A 19,873-nucleotide genomic window follows, 5' to 3' on the forward strand; every position below is an offset into this window, starting at 1 on the left:
ACTTCATTTCCCAGGTGGCACCGGGACAAATCTAGGGGCGGGACTTGAGGCTCCCGGGCTTGCGCCTTTGGCTGGAGGTTGAGGATGGGCTGGCGGCGGGTCCGGGTCCACCCTCCGTGGCTCAGAACGGCGGGCTATGGTGGGTTGGCTTGAGTCCGGCCCGCCCGGGGCGCTGAGCTGGAGGAAGGGGCTGTGAGTGACAGCAGAGGCTGCGGGGCTCAATTTGGCTGCTTGAAGCGTTGGCAGGCGGCAGGTAAGGGAGAAGATTGGGCCCGTGCTCCCCATCCTAGTCCCTTTTTCTAGGGTCGGGCCCTGTCTCAGGGCCTCGAGGTGAGTCCGGATTCTGTGCTCCCTTGGACTCGCCCTGCAGTGCCCACTCCCTTCCGTGCCAGGCCCGTCTCCGGCAGAGCGCACCCTCAGGGCTGAGGTAATCCTCAGAGGCAGGAGGAAGTCAGCCAGACACAACTGGCCCATTTCACAGGTCCGACAACTCACATCCAAAGTTTGGTTTGTCCAAACTCTCGAGAAACTCGAACCTAATTTATTTTTCTTAAATTTTTGCCTCCAGTCCCTTGGAGCTTTGGCCACAATGCCGTCGTGGAGACAGCCTTTTCCTGGTTTTTGTAACTGCAGCTTCCTGTCCTGCAGCCCGCGCTCGTAGTTGGTGGACCCTTCAACTTTGGCTGAACATTCCTAAGATAAAATTTCTATTCCTTTTTTTTTTTTCTCGTTTGCCCAGAAGGAAAGTCTGCACATGAATAATACTGCTCTTTACTGATGTCTGACATCTGCTTGAGATGGAAACATCCTGAGAGCATCTTTGTCCAGATGAAATTTGCCACGACTTTGATCTGTTTCATCTGCCTTCTGGTAGCTTTGGAATCTATTCTTCCCTCTTGTCCCCTTCCTTCCCCGTCAATCAATTTTTCCCTTGGGAAACAGATGGTGATTTAGAGCTCTGGGATGAGGGTAGTACTGTGACCTGCAATCTCTAATCTGGTGGCAGATGGCCATGATGGCCTGCGGGCTCTATTGAGGGATGGGACTAGTTTGAGTTTGCATTTGGGGTACTAGGAGAACTATGCTTTGTTTTTTCACTCCCCTGTTAACTTTCCCTCCCTAAACACATAATTGAGTTTTGCTTACCTGTTTCCTGAGATTAAATGTTTCAGATATGGTCCACTGATAACAAATCCCCCATTCCCCCTATCCGCCATATCCCAATTAGCTAAAGTTAGAGGAGAGGCCTGGTTTCACACTAGGCTCACTCTATGACTCTAAGCTTTTTTGTTTCACATGTTTGGGTTGAGTTCTGTTTGCACTTGTTTCCTAAAAGTGCCTTCCAGCTCTTTAGTGTTAGGATTCTAATAACAGTTTCTTTTTCTCTCTTTATTAATTAGGAAGAATGATAGGAGCAAACACTTTAGTGTGATCACATTGGCAGACGTATCCTTGATGGTATTTGTAGAACAGATAGACATCTGACCACTTTCCACTTCTGCATCTCTCCAGGTCATTCATTCAACAAATATTTATTGACTACATCCATGAGCCAGGTATTGTTTTAACTACTTTATAAACATTTTATTTATAACATGCCAAGTGTATGTAAATATATATACATACATACATATATATTATACAATCATATTAATGCTGGAGGGACCTAAATATTTTTTTCCTATTCCTCATTGGATAGGAATACAGGGAGATTGAGTTCTGGCATGATATAAGCAGATATATGAGAATCTAGTCTTTGAGATAGGCATTTCTTGTAGAGCTCAGGAATTCAGGAGGTAGTTGAGAATAATCTGAAAAGGAGAGAATCTGAGGAGTTTTTTTGACTAGGTGTGGTGGCTCTGGCTCTGAGGCATGAATTAGTGTTTATTACTAATGAGGGAATGCATCTGATTTACACAGTGTTCTGCTATAAGAAATATTTTAGCAAATAGGATATTCTTCAATATCCCCAGCAAGAGAATGTATAGGTAGAGTGAATAGTCCAAAAGTCATCTAGATTTGTTGTGGGGCAGTCAGTTCTCTTCTGTCAGAAAGGAGAGATAAGAAAAAAAATATTGTTATTGGGCTGGTTTTGGGCTTGAACTCAGAGCCTGGGTGCTGTCCCTGAGATTTTTTTTTTTTTTTGCTCAAGGCTAGTGCTCTACCACTTTAGTTACAGCTCTGCTTCTGGCTTTTTGGTGGTTAATTGGAGATGAGTCTCATGGACTTTCCTGCCAAGGCTGGTTTTGAACTGTGACCCTCAAATCTTAGCCTGCTGGGCAGCTAGGATTATAGGCAAGAGTTACTGGTGACTGGCTCTGACCTTTTAGTTGATTATGACTGCTATTTAAAAAATGTAGGCTTTACCCAAATCATGGTTCCAAACAATAGGAGTACAACTCAAAGAAGGTTTACCCGAGCTTTTTGTTGTTGTTGTTGTTGTCTGTCATGGGGCTTGAACTCTGGGCTTGGGCGCTGTCCTTGTGCTCTTCAGCTCAAGGCGAGGGCTCAACCGCTTGAGCCACAGCACCACTTCCAGTTTTCTAGTGGTTTTATTGGAGATAAGAGTCTCAGGGACTTTCCTGCCTGGGCTGGCTTTGAACCTCAATTCTCAGATCTCAGCCTCCTGAGTAGCTAGGATTATAGATGTGAGCCACCAGTGCTGACTGACTTAAGAGTTTTGCCCGGTTTATTTTTATTTTTTCTATTTTTTACACTCCTTTTAATTCTCTTAACTTCCTAGGAGGCGATGGCAATGGCAATGGCTAGTTTCTTTCTTCTTTTTTTTTTCCAGTCCGGGGGCTTGAACTGTCCCTGAGCTTCTTTTGCTCAAGGCGAGCACTCTACCACTTGAGCCACAGTGTCACTTCCAGCTTTTATTTCAATAAAATGGCCAAGTTGGCATTGAGCTCTTGATCTTCCTACCTCAGCCTTCTGAATGCTGGTCTTCTCTCTCTCCCTTCCTCTCTCTGTGCACCTCATTTGCTTGGTTTCTTTTGAAGGTTTTAGGGCATGTAGAAGAGGGTGTTTAAGTATTTCTTCTGAAAGACTTTTTTGTGGGGATGATCCAGGATGCAAGGAGAGTACATTGCTCCAGTTACTGAATTGAAACCATCCTATGGCAGAGCAGGCTCCTCCAGTTTCTGCTGTATTTTGAGCTGCCTTTTAAATAAGTCAGTAGTTATTAAGGACAAAGCAAATCTTGGCTGTCCTAGGAGAAAATCAGATATTCTTTTTTGGTAAGAGACTTTAATCTGTAGAACTGATGAAGCTATCATGAAAAGAGTCTGTTAAGAGTATCTGTATCCTGGGTTCTGATCATTGCTTGCATAGTGAGCTCCTCACAGAGTGAAGGAGGTAGAGAATACATGGAGATGGGGGTACTTAAAGAGGAGCCATGGAGAGGGCTGGAGAGCTAAGAAGAGGGCGAGTTTGGAAGCCTGGGGTCAAAAGCTGAAGATGCAGGTGGTTCTTGAGTGTCTTTTTTAAATTTTTTTTTTGAGTGTCTTAACTATAGTGCAGCAAAGAAAATTTATCACAGAGAGCAAGCCCCTTCCACTGCTTTGAATTCTTGAAGTTGTTTTGGCTGGATCATCCTTGGGGTAGAGCTGGGAGTGCAACTGGAGACAAAGCATCTTATGTCATATAAGGGGTGGCTGGCTGCCCTGACAGGAGACACACAATCTCCTGCTACCAAGCTGTCGCTGGCTTGTAACCTAAGCCTATAGGGAATAGGAAGATCTTTAGCTAAGACACAGCAACAGGGAAGATCTAGGTGTAGGGTCTCATGCTGTATAATTGGTGGACCAGGGCAGGCAAGAAACTCTGAAAAATCAGTCACAGTAACCATACTAAAACATGGTGGGCAACTTTGTTCATATTGGCTCTGCTCCACCAGTGTTCTGTCCATACATACCTGGAGCCATTTGCCTCTCCCTCACCCTTGTTTGGATTTGAGTGTGATGTAATGTAAATGTTTTTGTGGCTTAGAAATTCCATTTCCTGGGGCTGGGAAGGTGGCTCAGTGGTAGAGCGCTTGCCTTGCATGCATGAAGGTTCGATTCCTTAGCACCACATAAGCAAAACGAAAAAAGCCAGAAGTGGCACTGTGGCTTAAGTGGTAGAGCGCTAGCCTTGAGCTGAAGAGCTGAGGGACAGCGCCCAGGCCCCACGACTGGACATCCCCCCCCAAAAAAAACCCCACAAAATTCCATTTCCTACCTTCTACAATGTAATCTGTTGGGACATTGGTACTGGACATTCTATTTTTAAGTGAGGTAATCTTTTCTTTCCCACAGTTGATGACTGGCCTTATCAGGACTTCAGTCTTGGGGCCTTCTCACTGGTGATACAGGTATGGGCAGGATTTAAGCTAGATCCTCACAATCATATAATATCCTAGGAACCATGCGGGTCCAGCGGAGCCTGCTGCTGGGCCCAGCCCGCCTCTGCCTGCGTATTCTCCTGCTCCTGGGCTACAGGCGCCGCTGTCCACCTTTGCTCCGAGGCCTGGTACAGCGATGGCGGTATGGCAAGGTCTGCCTGCGCTCCCTGCTGTACAACTCCTTTGGGGGCAGTGACACTGCTGTTGATGCTGCCTTTGAGCCTGTCTACTGGCTGGTGGACAACGTGATCCGCTGGTTTGGGGTGGTAAGTGAGGATGCCAAAGTTGCCCAGGAAAAAGGGATGGTTTTTGGAGCAGAGGGGAGTGTCTCTGATAGTCCTATACTAGGCTTTGGAGGCAAGACCCTAGCCTTAAGGAAACTCAAGACTCCTCTAGGTGTAACTCTTAATTATGTCTTAACTGAACTTCCTGGTGTTGGCAGGTGTTCGTGGTGCTGGTGATTGTGCTGACGGGCTCCATCGTGGCCATTGCCTACCTATGTGTCCTGCCCCTCATTCTCCAAACCTACTCAGTGCCACGTCTCTGTTGGCATTTCTTCTATAGTCACTGGAATCTGATCCTCATCGTCTTCCATTACTACCAGGCCATCACCACTCCTCCTGGGTACCCACCTCAGGTGGGTCCCTATGGGCACAGGGTGGAGGGGGGAGAGTTGTAGGCTATGGGAGCCAGTTCTATGAGTGGGAGAGAGAGTACCTTGCAAACTTTCGAGACATAAAAAGCAGTCATGATGTTGTTCTCCCTCCAAACAGGGTAGGAATGACATTGCCACAGTCTCCATCTGTAAGAAGTGCATTTACCCCAAGCCAGCCCGAACACATCACTGCAGCATCTGCAATAGGTAGGTCTTTGCTTTGCTCTCTGTGAACCCCAGTGGTGGCCCTTTTGCTATAATCTTAGGCTAACACTTGGCCTTAGAACTTGTTAAGATATGAAGCATCCACCATGTCCCAGGCAGTGTGATGTCCATCTCCTAACACCTAGTCCTTTAGGGTAGTCCTGTGAGTTAGGCATTATTACTGCTTCGAGAAGTGAGTTTCTTGTCCAGTATCATGTAACAATAAACTGCAGAGCTGGGTTTGAAGCAAGGCCTGGCTGTCTTCATAGTCTGTGCCCTTTCCACCTCAGCAGGATGCTGGTCCTTGTAGGAAAGTATTGGCACTATCATCTCCAGAACCTTGGCCACCGTAACAGAGCCTGTGTCCCTCCCTCACAGGTGTGTGCTGAAGATGGATCATCACTGCCGTATCCTTTGCTCTCTTCTGTTCCAGGGTTTTTGTTTTTTTTTTAAGCTTCAAAGCACTGTACAGGGTTAGTGGCCACAAACCCAAGTCTTCTACATCAGCCTACAAAGAACACTCATTGGGCACATGAGAAGTTAGTAGAAAGGTGCTATGGGGGCAGACAATCTTCTAGGCAAGAGGCAGCAGGAGGCTCACAGGCTCTTTGACACATGGATTTTCTGGGTGCAATGAGTCTTGTACAAGTCTTCCTTTTGTAGGCTGTGGTGTAACAGCCATTGAGTGGAAAGAGGCGTCTGGGCATCTATGGCTTCTACTAGAGCTGCCAGAGAGAACCACAGGCCCCTTTCTGCTGTCTCATACAGCTGTCTAGCTAACCTTGGTTACTATGTGTCAGGCACATTCTACATGATTTCCTGGTGGCTCTTTCTAGAAGACTTTCACCTCAACCTTGGGAAACTGTTCCCTATTTTCTTGGCTTTGAAAAAAAAAAAAGATCTTAGGAATGACACTGATCTCAAGATACATTGTATTAATAAACTGACCTCTTGAATTGAAACCGATTTGTATAACTACTTAAAAATAACAGAAAAAAATAGTTCTTGCTTGGGTGATGTCTTAAATCAAGAACATCTCTTGAAATTATTTGATCTTATCCTTAAATCACTTCACCAGCCTGGCTAAACAATTGTGTGGGCCATTATAATCATCGGTACTTCTTCTCTTTCTGCTTTTTCATGACTCTGGGCTGTGTCTATTGCAGCTATGGAAGTTGGGATCTTTTCCGGGAGGCCTATGCTGCCATTGAGGTAAGTCCATGATTAGGAGCAGGGCAGCTTAGTAGGGCAGAACTTTGGGATATGAAACCTGTTCCTAAGGAAGGGGGCTGGTAGCACCCCTATCCTAGAGGCCTGAGAGTATAACCAGCACTGTTTTCCATCCCCTTAGAAAATGAAACAGCTCGACAAGAACAAACTACAGGCGGTTGGCAACCAGGTGGGCTGACCCCGCCCCACTGCCCCCTGCTGCTTAGGCCTGGGGGTTTAAGAGTTGTTCTGGCAACTGGGCCTGCTAATTTAATTATAGGGGTTAGAGGCTGCAACAGCATTGGCTCATAAGTGTTTAGGGAGGCTGCCTTGCCACTGGTAGATTCAGTAGCCCAGGGGCAAGTGAGTAGTCTTTTGTTATCTATCCTGTCATCGCCTCTGGGCTGAGCCTGGACTCTGCCCTGCTGATAGCCGGAGCAGCCAGGAGTCCTTGTTAGTCTGTGTAATGGGGCTCCACGGGACAGTGATGTCTGTCCCGTCTACGTCTGGATCATCCTCCTTTGTGCCTTTTTTAAGACTCCTTATTCTGAGCATATCTTGAGCTTGTCCCTCTGCTGCCCTCACAAATTCTTAGTGGAACTCAGTTCTTTCCCTTTCAGTTTGCCCATGCTGGGTGTGGGTCTGGTCTTTTGGAGGATGTAGCCGCAGTGAAGGAGTTCTGGCTAGGGACTACAGTGGCTTCCCCTGGAGCCCCATTTGTGTTGTCAACCTTAAGGCCCAGGGTTATCACCTCATGTTTTGCGATCTTGTCCAAACCTGTTCTGCCCAGTGTTTTGTCGGTATGATGGTGCTGCCGGGCTTGGCCCATACACACCTGGCTGCTGTCCTAATTCCTCTGTGGCTTTAATCCCATTTCTCTGCCTGGGTTTGTATCACTCCCTGCCTATAGTTGCTGGGGGCTTTGGTGGCAGTTGCTGGAGACTAACAGAGCAAAGAAGCCAGGCTTTGCTGTTTTCTTTTTCTAGACTTACCACCAGACCCCACCACCTATCTTCTCCTTTCGAGAAAGGATAACCCACAAGAGTCTTGTCTACCTCTGGTTCCTGTGCAGGTATTTAACTCAGTTTTGCTAGTTTTAAGGAAGGGGAAGTATCAGGAACTCATCCCTGAGTGACCTGCTGCTATTCTAGTCTACTGAGATTGGTAAAGAGAACGTTTTCCAGCATTTTGGGCAGAGACTTTCAAGGACAGCAGTACTCCTGGTTACGAAGCACTAAGGATATGACATGCTTGTTAAGTGTAAGTTAAGCGTCTACTGCATTTATTCCTTGTACCTACTTGAAGAGAAGGTAACTGCGTTTATATAGGAGGAAAACTGAAAACTGGAGTGATGGAATGATTCACATTACACACAGCTAGGGAATAGTAGATACCTCAGTCAGTCTACCTTGGTGCTTGTACTGCCCTACCTCCCAAGCAGTATTTTTTTCATAATGTGGACTATTTTTTTCCTCAGTATCAGACTTATTTCCCTACCTTCCTTTCCACGTAATTTTTCTAAGCTTACCCTGATGTGTTCTAATTATATATATATATATATATATATATATATATATATATATATACACTAAAATATAAGGAAAATGGGGCTTAGCTAATCAGATCAATTCCAGACTAAGGTCCTCCTGTTCTAACTCCTACTAATCTTGGCCTTTCTTTTCTTAGTTCTGTGGCACTTGCTCTGGGTGCCCTAACTGTATGGCATGCCATTCTTATCAGCCGAGGTGAGACTAGCATTGAAAGGCACATAAACAAGAAGGAGAGACGTCGGTTACAGGCCAAGGGCAGGGTGAGTGTGGTGGAGGGTTTGGGTGGGCAGGTGTGCAGCTGAACATGCATCTTGTAAGGAAAGGCCATGGCTGACCAGACAAGCATCATAAAAGACCAGAATCTGCCCACTTAGCTATCAAAGACGAGGGGGGTTGAATAGAAGATGTTTGTAGAAACATATTTTTCTTGGCTCTAGGTATTTAGAAATCCCTACAACTATGGCTGCTTGGACAACTGGAAGATATTCCTGGGTGTGGACACAGGAAGGTAAAGTTAAAAAGCATAGACACTAATGGTGGGTGACAGAACTATCTGTAGGCAATAGAATGTGGCTAGTACCACTAAGGAGTTTGTAATTGGATTTTATTTTCATGAGTTCAGATAGTTTCATGTGGCTAGTGATTGCTGACTCTAAGAATAGAGAATATTGCTTCCATTTGAAGTAGATGGGCTTGAGGCCACATAAGTGGTTAATATAAACGAGGCTTCAAGAGGACTAGAGGAGAACCTGAGAAAGCTCAGGAAAGGACATCTGGGGAGGACATAATGATTTTCAATCAATCACCTATCTCTCAATTATATGACAGTATTTGGAGTTCATGCCATAATGTGAGAGACTGAGGTAATGTACTTGTGACAGGTCCCAGCCCACGAGACAAGGGGAAGTTAACTTTAACTGTAGCCACTGAGGGTAACAATCAAATGAACTAAGTACTCTTAGAAAATAGCTCAAATCCTCAAAAGGGGCTGGGTGGGGTGGGGGAACACATCTGTAATCACAGCACTTTGGGAGTCTTGAGACAGGACAGTCAGTAGTACAAGGATAGCTTGGGCTACATACCAAGATTCGGTCTCAAAACAAAAACAAAACCAAAAAAATCTCAAGACAAACAAACACCTATGTCTCATGCCTGTAATCCTAGTTACTCAGAAAGCTGGGATCTAAGGATTGAGGTTTGAGACCAGCCAGGCAAGAAAATCTGAGACTTGTCTCCAATTAACCACCATAAAGTTGGAAGTAGAGCTGTGGCTCAAATGGTAGAGTGTTAGCCTTGACTAAAGCTCAGTGATAGCCCTGAGTTCAAGCCCCAAGGACTGGCACCAAAAAATAAGAACCTCAGGGCTGGGAGGGTGGCTCAGTGGTAGAGTGCTTGCCTTGCATGCATGAGGCCCTGGGTTCAATTCCTCAGCACCGCATAAGCAAAAAGAAAAAAGCGGGAAGTGGTACTGTGGCTCAAGTGGTAGAGCGCTAGCCTTGAGCTGAAGAGCTGAGGGACAGCGCCCAGGCCGAGTTCAGGCCCCACAACCGGACCCAAAAATAAAAACCTCAAAAGGTTTTCAAATTCCCAGAAGGTACATATATTGGTCAGATTAGTGAAAGAAATTAAGAGCTCTCATTACCTTTGTGCTTGATGTATACTTGCTTCAGAATGAATAGGAAGGACAGTATGAACTCTTAGAACTCAAAGGACATTTCTATCTTCTCTTGTAGGCATTGGCTCACCCGGGTGCTGTTACCTTCCAATCACCTGCCCCATGGGAATGGGTTGAGCTGGGAGCCCCCTCCTTGGGTGACAGCTCACTCAGCCTCTGTCATGGCAGTGTAAACTAGGTTGTCAGCCATGCGTGTTTGATCTGCTGCTTCAAGGGCAGCTTTTCTTGGAGTCCTTGATCAAAAAGAGCCATTGGGCCTGTCTTAGGGTCCTATGCAAGGACATCTCACAGACAGACCAACCTTCAGGACACTAGAAAAGCAAGAGACAATGGAGAGAATTCCTGGGACTGATGTCCTTTTACTCAGGCAAATAGAAGTTCTAGCCCCAGACTTGGGGTCAGGCAACTGGCTTATCTTGTCTGACCTAGTCCAGCACTGGGGCTAGCTACCACCTCTTCCACTTCCTGTCTGGGAAAACAATGGTATAGTATGCTGGGCCTCCTGACTTCTCAGCAGGCAGACATCCGGCCTGCTCTTGAGGTCACTGCCATTCTCACATGCTACTGAAGAGAGCAAAAATAAAGGTATTTGATTTGTAAAGATATGTAGCTTCCTACTCTTTGCCTATTGGGTGGGAAAAAGGGAGGTCAAGGAAAATCTAGTGAGGTAGTCTGGTGGTATCTCCTATGTCCATCCTTGGAGGGGCTGGATGCCCCGCAGAATTCTTGGCTAATCTCTATCATGACTATTTCTGTAGCTAAGGCAATCAGAGGCCTCCTGGCTATGTGCTACTGAGGTGTATGTGAGATGGGGGAAATTCCTGACAGCTTCATTACCAAAAAAAATTTTTATTCTTCAGCAGTACATACACATCCACTATCCCTGGTCCTCAGGGCCACACTCAACTGCACACACCCCTCTACAGCATAGCTCCCTTCTCCTGACATAAGATACAATGGGAGAGCCCTACAACCCAAGATCTTTCTTTAAACACAAGTAGTCTTGTTTAGTTACTTCACAAATCTGTTAGGAATCAGGACTCCTGTCTCTTTTGTACAGCCATGGAAAATAGGCCCAGTACTTGTGCTGTGTTGGTGAGAATGACAAGCACAGGTCAGCAGTCTGCTTGCCGTGGCAGAATGGCTTGATGGTAATTCTAGGTTAGATTGTCAGTCAGAAGCGTGTAGACCAGGACGGGGGCTTGGGGACTCAGCTGCCAGGACTCCCCAACAGAAACCTGTAAGCACAAAGAATGTTGGCAACGTTAGCACTGAGGTTTATTTTGGTCCTACCTTACCTGTGACCTAGAACTCACCATTCTCCCCTGGCTGACACAGCTTCTTTGCGCACCAGTCTCTTCTTGTCGTCTAGCGGCCTGGCTAAGGCCCGGATCACCTGTGGTTTGTATGGCAGCAACTGTGGAGTAAGAAATAATCTTAGTGTTCCTCAGCTTTAGCACCTGGAAATGGTGCTTCTTTGGCTGTGTAACTCACATTCTGAAGTGAAATGTGCTTCATGTGCTGTGTGTGTGTGTACATGCATGCATGCCAGGGACTAAACCCAGAGCCTCACATATGTTCTTTAGGGATTCCACAGTATCTCAAATGGCAGGATGGCCATTCTGTTCTGAAGTAGTCAGGGTTTGTGGCTCCATTTTGGGCCCAAGGAAAAAATATCTGCCTGTATCTGTATTGAGATAAGTCCATCTCAATAATATACAGAGTAGGATGGTTAATCCCACTAGACAAAACAGAAGGCAAAAAAAGCACTTCTCTATCTCATCTGAGCCTGGTTTCCAGGCTAGGATAGACGGGCCAGGTACTTACCACAGGGGTAGGCAAGCGAGTGAGAGCATGCATACACTGAAGTGCAGCAATCCGGACAGCCTGGAACATAACCAGAAGGTGAGTGGGAGATCCAAGAAGAAAGGTGCCAGCCACGTGCCAGTGGCTTATGCCTGTAATCCTAGCTACTCAGGAGGCTGAGATCTAAGGATTATGGTTCAAAGCCAGCCTGGGCAGGAAAGTCCTATCTATAATTAACCACCAGAAAACCGGAACAGCGCACAGGTCATCATGGGGGGTGGAGGGATGTAAGGTGGATGGGGGCGGAAGGTGCCGGGATCAACGCACCATGGAAGGGCTGGAGCTGAGGTTCAGAAACTTGGTGACCAAGGTGTCAATATGAAGACTCATTACTTGGGGTGCTTCCAGTAGAAGAGGCTGAAGGCAGCTGAGGGTAGAGAGCTGGACCACAGAGTCAGGGCAGGACAGGGCCTCCAGTAGCAAGGAAAGGAGCTAGAAAGAATTTCAGATAGAAGCAACAATTTGATGCTGCTGATTCTCTTCCTCCCCTCTCCAGTCCTGACTACTGGAAAACAGCCTTGTCCCCGCTAAGAGGCCAGATGGAAGACTTACCGTGGGCAGTTCTGGCAAGAGCACAGGCTTGGGCAGCCTATTGAGTACATGAGACAGACCCTTCAGGTAGTTTGGCTTCACATCTAAAAAAAAAAAAAATGGGAAAGGTCAGGAAAGAAACTGGGTTTAGGCATTCAGTCTCAAAATTAAATTCTGGGGAGCTAGGAATGTGGCTTAGTGGCAGAGTGCTTGCCTACCACATAAACAGAAATGGCCCTGTGGCTTCAGTGGTAAGAGTGCTAACCTTGAGCAAAAGTAGCTCAGGGACAGTGCCCAGGCCCGGAGTTCAAGCCTGAGGACTGGCAGGAAAAAAAAAGACAAATTCCAATATCTGATAAGGCAGGATGGGACATTAGGCTACGAAAAGAAGTGGGAAATAAAAACAAGGCCCCTTGAGCTTAGAATAATCAAGACATGCCCATCAAAGGAAAAAGGTGAAGTGAGAATCTAGAGGTTTTGCTTTCTAGGTATAAGCCACAGTATTGTTCTAGGCTTTATGGTCTTAAATTACTTTGGATAGTGACCAAGTAAAGGAGAGTTGTTTATATTTGGGGTCTTTCAGATTCTGCTCACCTTGGGGAGCAGCATGGAAGCCTTGGACCAGAGCAGGCACATTATCTGTGAAGAACCGCTGGCGGAACATGATTCGTACTTCTGCATGGCCAGCACGAGTTAGCACATCAGTGCAGTCAGACATGAGCAGAGAGAAGCCATCAGCAGCTGTAGGGCCTAGTTCTGGATCACTCAAGAGGCCCATGAGCTAGAGAAAAGAGAACCTTTGAAGTATACCAGGAAGAAGAATCTTAAACACCAATGCAGGAGATGAAGTTGCATCTGAAAGCAAGACAACAAGGGAGCTCCTGTTCAGGTCCTAGTTCTGCTTCAGGACTTACTCTATTTGTAAGGCAGGAGCTGAGAGGATGGTATCTGAGTACTAGAGCCTTGGTTACCTATAATACAAAGCAGAGAGAATGTCAGAACCTGATAGTCCATCCCTAGAACCCTAAGGGTTAACTGCTATGTATGGCTCAGGATCAACCAGGAATATTTTATTTAGCTTGACATAGCTGCCTGTGTGTAACCAGAATTAAGTGTACCTCCTTACCCAGAGCAGCAGTGTGAAGGCCTGGCTACGAGAGGGCCCCGGGCTCAGGCTGGCCTCCACTGTGTCCATAGCCAGCTGGAGAAATTCATCTAGCTGCTGCCCTAAAAGGAAGAAGAACATACTGAGGCAATAGCACATATTTTTCTGCGATTAGTTTTGGTGCCAGCACTGGTACTTCAACTCAGGGCCTGAAAGCTGCTATCCCTTAACTTTTGTGTTCACAGCTGACACTCTCGAGCCACAGCTCCAATATAAGAGCACTCTTAACAACACAGGGGCAATAGCATTGTCTATACCATAATGCCACTGTAGGAATAAAATGGCAGAAGTAGGCAGAGCATGCTCCTTGTACCCCTCAGGTCCTGTTAATGCTTTGCTCAAGTCTCTCGTCTCAGGGGCTGTGTAAAGACAGTGCTTAAGCAGCCAAAATCCAATTATATTACTAGCAAGTTCCTTTTGTGTGTGTGCTAGTGCTGAGCTTGAACTTAGGGCCTCACACTCTCACTTGGCCTTTTCACTCATGGCAGGCATTCTACCATTGGAACCATGCCTCCAGTATGGCCTTTTGTTGGTTAACTGGAGATGAAAGTCTCCATGGCTGGTTTCAAACTTTCAGCTCTGTCTCCTGAATAGTGAGTATTATAGGCTTGAGCCATCAATGCCTGGCAATTAACTCCTTTTGTAAGGAGAACAAGGACTGAACCTGAAGATTTTATCAGTAGCAGCACAGAGAGGGGGCTTTGTACCCAGGCCCATTGTAGTACCTGCAGGGTGCTTGTTGAGGAGTCCTGCAAAGCACTTGGCAGCAGCCGTAGCGGAGAATGGGCAACTGTAGCAGCAGCTCAGTGACAAAAGCTCCCGCATGAGTCTGTTCAGTTGAGGGATTTCCACCTACAGAAAACCTGGCCATGTAATGGACCCAGAAAACACTTGAGCTTCAAGATACCCAGAAGAAAAGTAGCAGCAGGGACCAAAATGGATAAGAACTTTCCCAGTGGGAAAGCAAAGGATCAGCTTAGCCTGTGATAAAGTTCAGCCCAGAGGTCATATGGGATCCAACTCCCCAAACGTTCACTTACATTTCGAGGCAAGGAGCAGACAAAAGCCATAAGCAGTGCAACCAGCCGCCTCTGCCCCAAGGAGCCATCCTGTAAAGGGAGAAGGGTCCTATCAAACCTGTCCTTGCTAGCACTACATGTGTATGCCCCCATATACATCCCAAAGAAGTCCTAAAAATAAGTTTGAAGGGTATGAATTCCAAGATTCTCCCCATCTGATCCATTAAACTGTCACCTGGAATGGCTGGAATCTGCTTGAGAAGCTGTTTTCAGGCAGAAAGGAGGTGTTGCCATCTAAGAAGAGGGGCACAATGCGGGTAACACTCTGAGCAGCTAACCTGGGGGCAGAGTACTAAGCATTACCACAGATAGGATTCCAAAGCAGCCCTTCCCTCACAGCAGTGCCTTTGAATCCGGGGTTCATTTTAGGGCCACTGAGTCTTGACCAATAAAACATTCAACAGTTAAAAATGGGCAGACATCCTGTGCTCAGACCTATGCACAGTGAATCACATACCAAATCACTGTTGTCTTAAGAGCTTATTATCTAGTGAGGATCTCAATATCTTCCTTCCTTCCTCCCTCCCTTCCTTCCTTCCTTTCATCTCTCCCTCCCTCCCTCCTTCCTTTCATGCAGATACTGGGGCCTGGGTGCTATCCCCGGCTTTTTTTGCTCAAAGCTCTACTACAGGCTTTTCTTTCTTTTTTTTTGCTGGTCCTGGGCTTTGAATTCAGGGCCTACGTACTGTCCTAAAGTCTCCTTGTGCTCAAGTCTAGCACTCTACCACCTGAGGCACAGTGTCTCAGCTTTTTCTGAGTAGTTTATTGGAGATAAACTTTTCTGCCTGATCTGGCTTCAAACCACGATCCTTAAGCTTTCAAGCCTCCTAAGTAGTTAGGACTACAGGTGTGAGCCACCATGCCCTCTGCATAGAGAGAGAGAGAGAGAGAGAGAGAGAGAGAGTCAAACTCCTGAGTAGCTAGGATTATAGGTGTGAGCCATTAGCACTGACAATGTGTATTTTTTAAATGCTCTATAACCAAGAATCATTGAACCATTCCAACACTGTTAAAAAGACTTCTGCTGGGGGATGCTGGTGGCTACGCCTGTAATCCTAGCTACTCAGGGGATGACATGAGGATCACAGTTCAAACCCAGTCCAGACAGGAAAGTCCATGAGACTCTTATCTCCAATAAACCACCAGAAAACTGGAAGTGTCTCTGTAGCTCAAGTGGTAGAATGCTAGCCTTGAACTGAAGGACAGCACCCAGGCCCAGAGTTCAAGCCCCACGACCAACCAAAAAAAAAAAAAAGGCCACTTCCTTTTTGCTTTGTTTGTAAAACTTAGAAAATAACTGCCTCTACATTTATATACAAGGACAGACAGTGTTCAAGTAATTTTACTGGGCTCAAGACACACCCCAAATTATACTCACTCAGGGCTCAAGTGAGTGGTAGCAGTGCCAATGACAGATGCCATGGCAGTCAAGACCCCATCTTCCAGCAGCACCTTTCTTATAAATGAGGGTTCCTGCTCTGCAAAAACAAAACACCAACACATGCACATACATAGAATCACAAAGTCAAGTATACTTCAAAAATAAAAATTAAGCCAGGTGCCAGTGGGTCACACCTGTAAGTCCTAGCTACTTGGGAAACTGAGAGTGGAAGTTTTATGGTTTACACATGAGATCTCTGTCATTTAGGCCATCTTAGGCAGAAAAGTACCCAAGACTTCATCAAGGGAAGTAGCTGGATGTTGTGGCACACACTTGGAAAAAATATTATAGGCACATGTCTGGGTAGGAAGCAAGATCTCATCTTAAAAAATAAACAAAGCAGCCGGGCGCTGGTGGCTCACGCCTGTAATCCTAGCTACTCAGGAGGCTGAGATCTGAGGATCGCGGTTCAAAGCCAGCCTGGGCAGGAGAGACCATGAGACTCCTATCTCCAATAAACCACCAGAAAACCGGAAGTGGCGCTGTAGCTCAAGTGGTAGAGCGCTCGCCTTGAGCTGAAGAGCTGAGGGACAGCGCCCAGGCCCGGAGTTCAAGCCCCACGACCAACAAAAAAAAAAAATAAAAAAAAAAAAATAAAAAATAAACAAAGCAAAAGGGGCTTAGGGGCATGGCTCAATGGTGGAATGCCTGCAACAAGTACCTGAGCTTAAATGCCAGTACCACCAAAAAAAAAAAAAAAAAAAAGAGAGGCGTAGGCAGAGGGACTACCAAGTTAAAAGGCCAGACTGGGCAACATAGCAAGACCTTACCAAAATAAAAAGATGGTCTGGGAATGTGGCTTAGTGGTAGAGTGCTTGCCTAGCATGCATGAAACCCTGGGCTCAATACCTGAGACTTTTTTTTTTGTCAGTCAGGGTACTTGAACTCTGGGCCTGGGTGCTGTCCCTCAGCCCTTCAGCTTAAGGCTAGTGCTCTACCACTTTGAACTCAATACCTCAGTACCATATAAACAGAAAAAGTCTAAAGTGGTGCTGTGGCTCAAGTGGTAGAGTGCTAGACTTCAGCAAAAGAAACTCAGGGATAGTGCCCAGGCCCTGAGTTTAACCCTCAGGACCAATAAAGAAAAAAAAGGGAGGGGAAAAATCCACATCAGTTCAAGTCTTTATCATCATGCCAGGCTCAACTCTAGCAACAATTTTGTTTTTTGGGGTGGGTACTGGAAGTTTGAACTCAGCTTTGTACTTGCTAGGCAAGTGCTTCATCACCTGAACCACATTCCAAGTCCTTTCTTCTTTAGTTTATTTTTTAATTTTAATTTATTTAGTTATTTTTGTTGGTCATGGGGCCTGAACTCTGGGCCTGGACACTGTCCCTCAGCAATTTAGCTCAAGGCAAGTACTCTACCACTTGAGCCACAGTGCCACTTCCAGCCTTTTCTGTTTATGTGGTACTGAGGAATCGAACCCAGGGCCTCATGCATGCAAGGCAAGCACTCTACCACTGAGCCATCTTCCCAGCCCCTATTTTTAAATTTTTTTTGTCAGTTGTAGGTCTTGAACTCTGGGCCTGGGTGCTGTCCCAGAGCTCTTTAACTCAAGGCTAGTGCTTTACCACTTGAATCACAGTCACTTCCAGTTTTCTGGTGGTTGACTGGAGATAAGAGTCTCACAGACATTCTTGCCCAGGGCTAGTTTGAAGCACAATTCTCAAATCTCAGCCTCCTGAGAAGCAAGGATTACAGTGTAAGCCACCGGCAACTAGCTAAGCAGAACTATTTTTTTTTTTTTTTTGCTGGTCATCGGGCTTGACCTCTGGTCTGGGAGCTGTCCCTGATCCTCTTTGTGCTCAAGACTAGTGCTTTACCATTTGAGCCACAGTAACATTTCCTCTGTTTTAGTTTATTTTTAAGATAGTCATGGGGCTTGAACTCTGGACCTGGGCACCATCCCTCAGCAATTCAGCTCAAGGCTAGTACTCTACCACTTGAGCCACAGCACCACTTCCAGTTTTCTGGTGGTTAATTGGAGAAAAGAATCTCACAGACTTTTCTGCCCAGGCTGGCTTTCAATCATGGTCCTCAGATCTCAGCCTCTGGAGTAGCTAAGATTACAGGTGTGAGTCACCAGTGCCCAGCTTAAGACTAACCTAAAAATAATGCCGGGTGCCGGTGGCTCATGCCTATAATCCTAGCTACTCAGGAGGCTGAGATCTGAGGATCATGGTTCAAAACCAGCTAGGCAGGAAAGTCCGTGAGTCTCTTATCTCCAATAAAACTCCAGAAAACCGGAAGTAGCCCTGTGGTTAATGTGGTAGTGTGCTTGCCTTAAGCTGAAGAGCTGAGGGACAGCGTCCAGGCCCAGAGTTCAAGCCCCATGACCAACAAAAAAAAAAAGGCTTAGCTGTAATCTTAGCTATTCAGGAGACTAAGATCTGAGGATCTCGGTTCAAAGTCAGTCTGGGCAGGAAAGTCCATGACATTCCTATCTCCAATGAACCAGCAAAAAACTGGAAGTGGCTCAAAGTGGTAGAGCACTAGCCCTGGGCAAAGAATGCTCAGGGTTAGCTCCTAGGCCCTGAAAAAGAGTCTTGTAAAAGACTTTTGCCCTAGCTTTGCCTTGGACTGAAATCAGCATACCTATACCTTCTGAGTAGCTGGGATTACAGATTTGATATGATCTGCCTGGTTTTTTTTCCCCCTTTTATAGGGTCTTAATAACTTTTCGTCCTGGCTGGCCACAAACTGATATCCTATCTTTATCTTCCAAGTAGCTTAGATTACAGGTGTGAGCTTCCACATCCTGCTTCAGCAGCAGTCATTGAGAAACAGCAAGGCACTGGAAATAACACTCATGTTAAGCTGAGGTCACAGAGCTCTTGGAAACACTGCATATAGTGCTTGGAATAGTTAAAACAATAGAAAATGAGGTTAGCTAATATGAACTTTTTTTTTTTAAATGTGTGTGCATGCTCACTGCTACTGGGAACTGAATTCAAGGCTATTGCTCTGCCACTTGAGCCACAGCTCTACTTCCAGCTTTTTTGGCAAATAAATGGAGGTTAAGGGGCTCATGGATTTTACTGTTCCAGCTTCTTTCTGTACTATAAAATTATCCTGTACTAGAAGGTACAGAACCCAGTACCACAAATACCCAGAAGATGGCAGTGCTGTCCAATGGCAGAGGAAGGCAAATTCTAAGGAGATGGAGAAAGTTACCTGGTATGGAAGCCTGTACAGCCAAGGCAAGCAGGCAAGGTACAGCCGTGTCATGGAAATACCAGCAGCAATCAGGGTCCTGTTGGCATTTTTCTGCCATCTGATTGAGACTCTGACAGATAGCAATAACTTCACTGGCTCCTGCAACCACATTTCCTGTGTGGAGAGAAAGCCAATGTTTTCTGTAAGGTTTGTTTTTTTGTTTTTTGTTTTTGGTATGTCGTGGGGCCTCAACTCTGGGCCTTTTCTCATGTGTTTTTTAAACAACTCTAGAAATCTCACTTCCTCCACTTCACAGGGAAGGACACAGGCTCAATGAAATAAATCAGTTTTTTCAAGGGTCACAAAAAAAGTACAAAGTCAGGAATCAGACTCAGGCCATAGTTTGAACCTTCAATTCTTTCCACTGGGTCAAACACTGTAGATCTAGGTCTACTCTACAGGGCTGGGAGTCCAAAGTAGGGATGAAGATTAGTGAGAATCCAGGGTGACCATGTACAGATTTCTAGTAGCAACAGCTGTCATGATGGCTTCTGAGCAAACTAGAGGATGGGTATGCCTTATCCAGGGCTCTTGTTCAAATGCAGATTTTGATCAAGTCAATGAAAGCCTGAAATACTGCATTTCTGGTGAGTTCCTAGATGATGCTCAGGTTGCTGACAGGCTACTTTGAACACTGTACCTTAGAATGGGGGACCCTACCTGAAAACCACATGTAAATCATCTGGTCACAATTACTGTTGCTCAAATTCCAAACCTCCTCAGAGATTGATTCAATTGGATAGAGGCCCATGCATGAGGATTTTTTAAAAAAGTTTTTTGTATCTACAGAAGACAGCTTTTTTTTTTTTGGTCACCCATGGGGCTTGAACTCTGGGCCTGGGCACTGTCCCTCAGCTCTTCAGCTCAAGGCGAGCACTCTACCACTTGAGCTACAGC

At 45.9% G+C, this 19,873-nt stretch overlaps 2 protein-coding genes across 11 annotated transcripts in view; one reads left to right on the forward strand and one right to left on the reverse strand.

Annotated features, from left to right (window-relative positions):
- The first annotated feature begins 29 nt into the window (after positions 1-29).
- Zdhhc16 (zinc finger, DHHC-type containing 16) lies at positions 30-10,282 on the forward strand. Of its 7 annotated transcripts, none has more exons than XM_013017740.1 (13): positions 96-253; positions 740-870; positions 1,401-1,556; positions 4,403-4,650; positions 4,827-5,021; positions 5,158-5,246; positions 5,622-5,650; positions 6,322-6,455; positions 6,595-6,642; positions 7,439-7,524; positions 8,139-8,262; positions 8,440-8,510; positions 9,736-10,282. In XM_013017740.1, the coding sequence occupies exons 4-13, from the start codon at positions 4,408-4,410 to the stop codon at positions 9,848-9,850; spliced, it is 1,134 nt and encodes a 377-aa protein (XP_012873194.1). In that variant the 5' UTR covers positions 96-253; positions 740-870; positions 1,401-1,556; positions 4,403-4,407; the 3' UTR covers positions 9,851-10,282. The 7 variants fall into 7 exon arrangements, with proteins under 7 accessions (XP_012873197.1, XP_012873200.1, XP_012873194.1 ...); XM_013017741.1 differs by having other exon boundaries at positions 1,513-1,556; XM_013017745.1 differs by lacking the exon at positions 6,595-6,642.
- Positions 10,283-10,510: 228 nt separating this feature from the next.
- Positions 10,511-19,873, reverse strand: part of Mms19 (MMS19 nucleotide excision repair homolog (S. cerevisiae)) — a 35,035-nt gene continuing 25,672 nt past the window's right edge. For 3 of the 4 annotated variants that reach the window (XM_013017735.1, XM_013017738.1, XM_013017739.1), the window contains 13 exons: positions 18,935-19,090; positions 15,697-15,796; positions 14,494-14,596; positions 14,280-14,348; positions 13,965-14,091; positions 13,201-13,301; positions 12,989-13,045; positions 12,669-12,855; positions 12,096-12,178; positions 11,811-11,975; positions 11,505-11,564; positions 10,994-11,094; positions 10,511-10,915 (listed from right to left, as the gene is read on the reverse strand). In XM_013017735.1, coding sequence (XP_012873189.1) covers positions 10,888-10,915; positions 10,994-11,094; positions 11,505-11,564; positions 11,811-11,975; positions 12,096-12,178; positions 12,669-12,855; positions 12,989-13,045; positions 13,201-13,301; positions 13,965-14,091; positions 14,280-14,348; positions 14,494-14,596; positions 15,697-15,796; positions 18,935-19,090 — 1,337 coding nt within the window. In that variant the 3' untranslated portion in view covers positions 10,511-10,887. The remainder of the gene's footprint in view (positions 10,916-10,993; positions 11,095-11,504; positions 11,565-11,810; positions 11,976-12,095; positions 12,179-12,668; positions 12,856-12,988; positions 13,046-13,200; positions 13,302-13,964; positions 14,092-14,279; positions 14,349-14,493; positions 14,597-15,696; positions 15,797-18,934; positions 19,091-19,873) is intronic. The other variant, XM_013017737.1, reaches the window with a different exon arrangement.

Source organism: Dipodomys ordii, unplaced genomic scaffold (assembly GCF_000151885.1).
Source record: "Dipodomys ordii isolate 6190 unplaced genomic scaffold, Dord_2.0 Scaffold36, whole genome shotgun sequence".
Taxonomy (NCBI): domain Eukaryota; kingdom Metazoa; phylum Chordata; class Mammalia; order Rodentia; family Heteromyidae; genus Dipodomys; species Dipodomys ordii.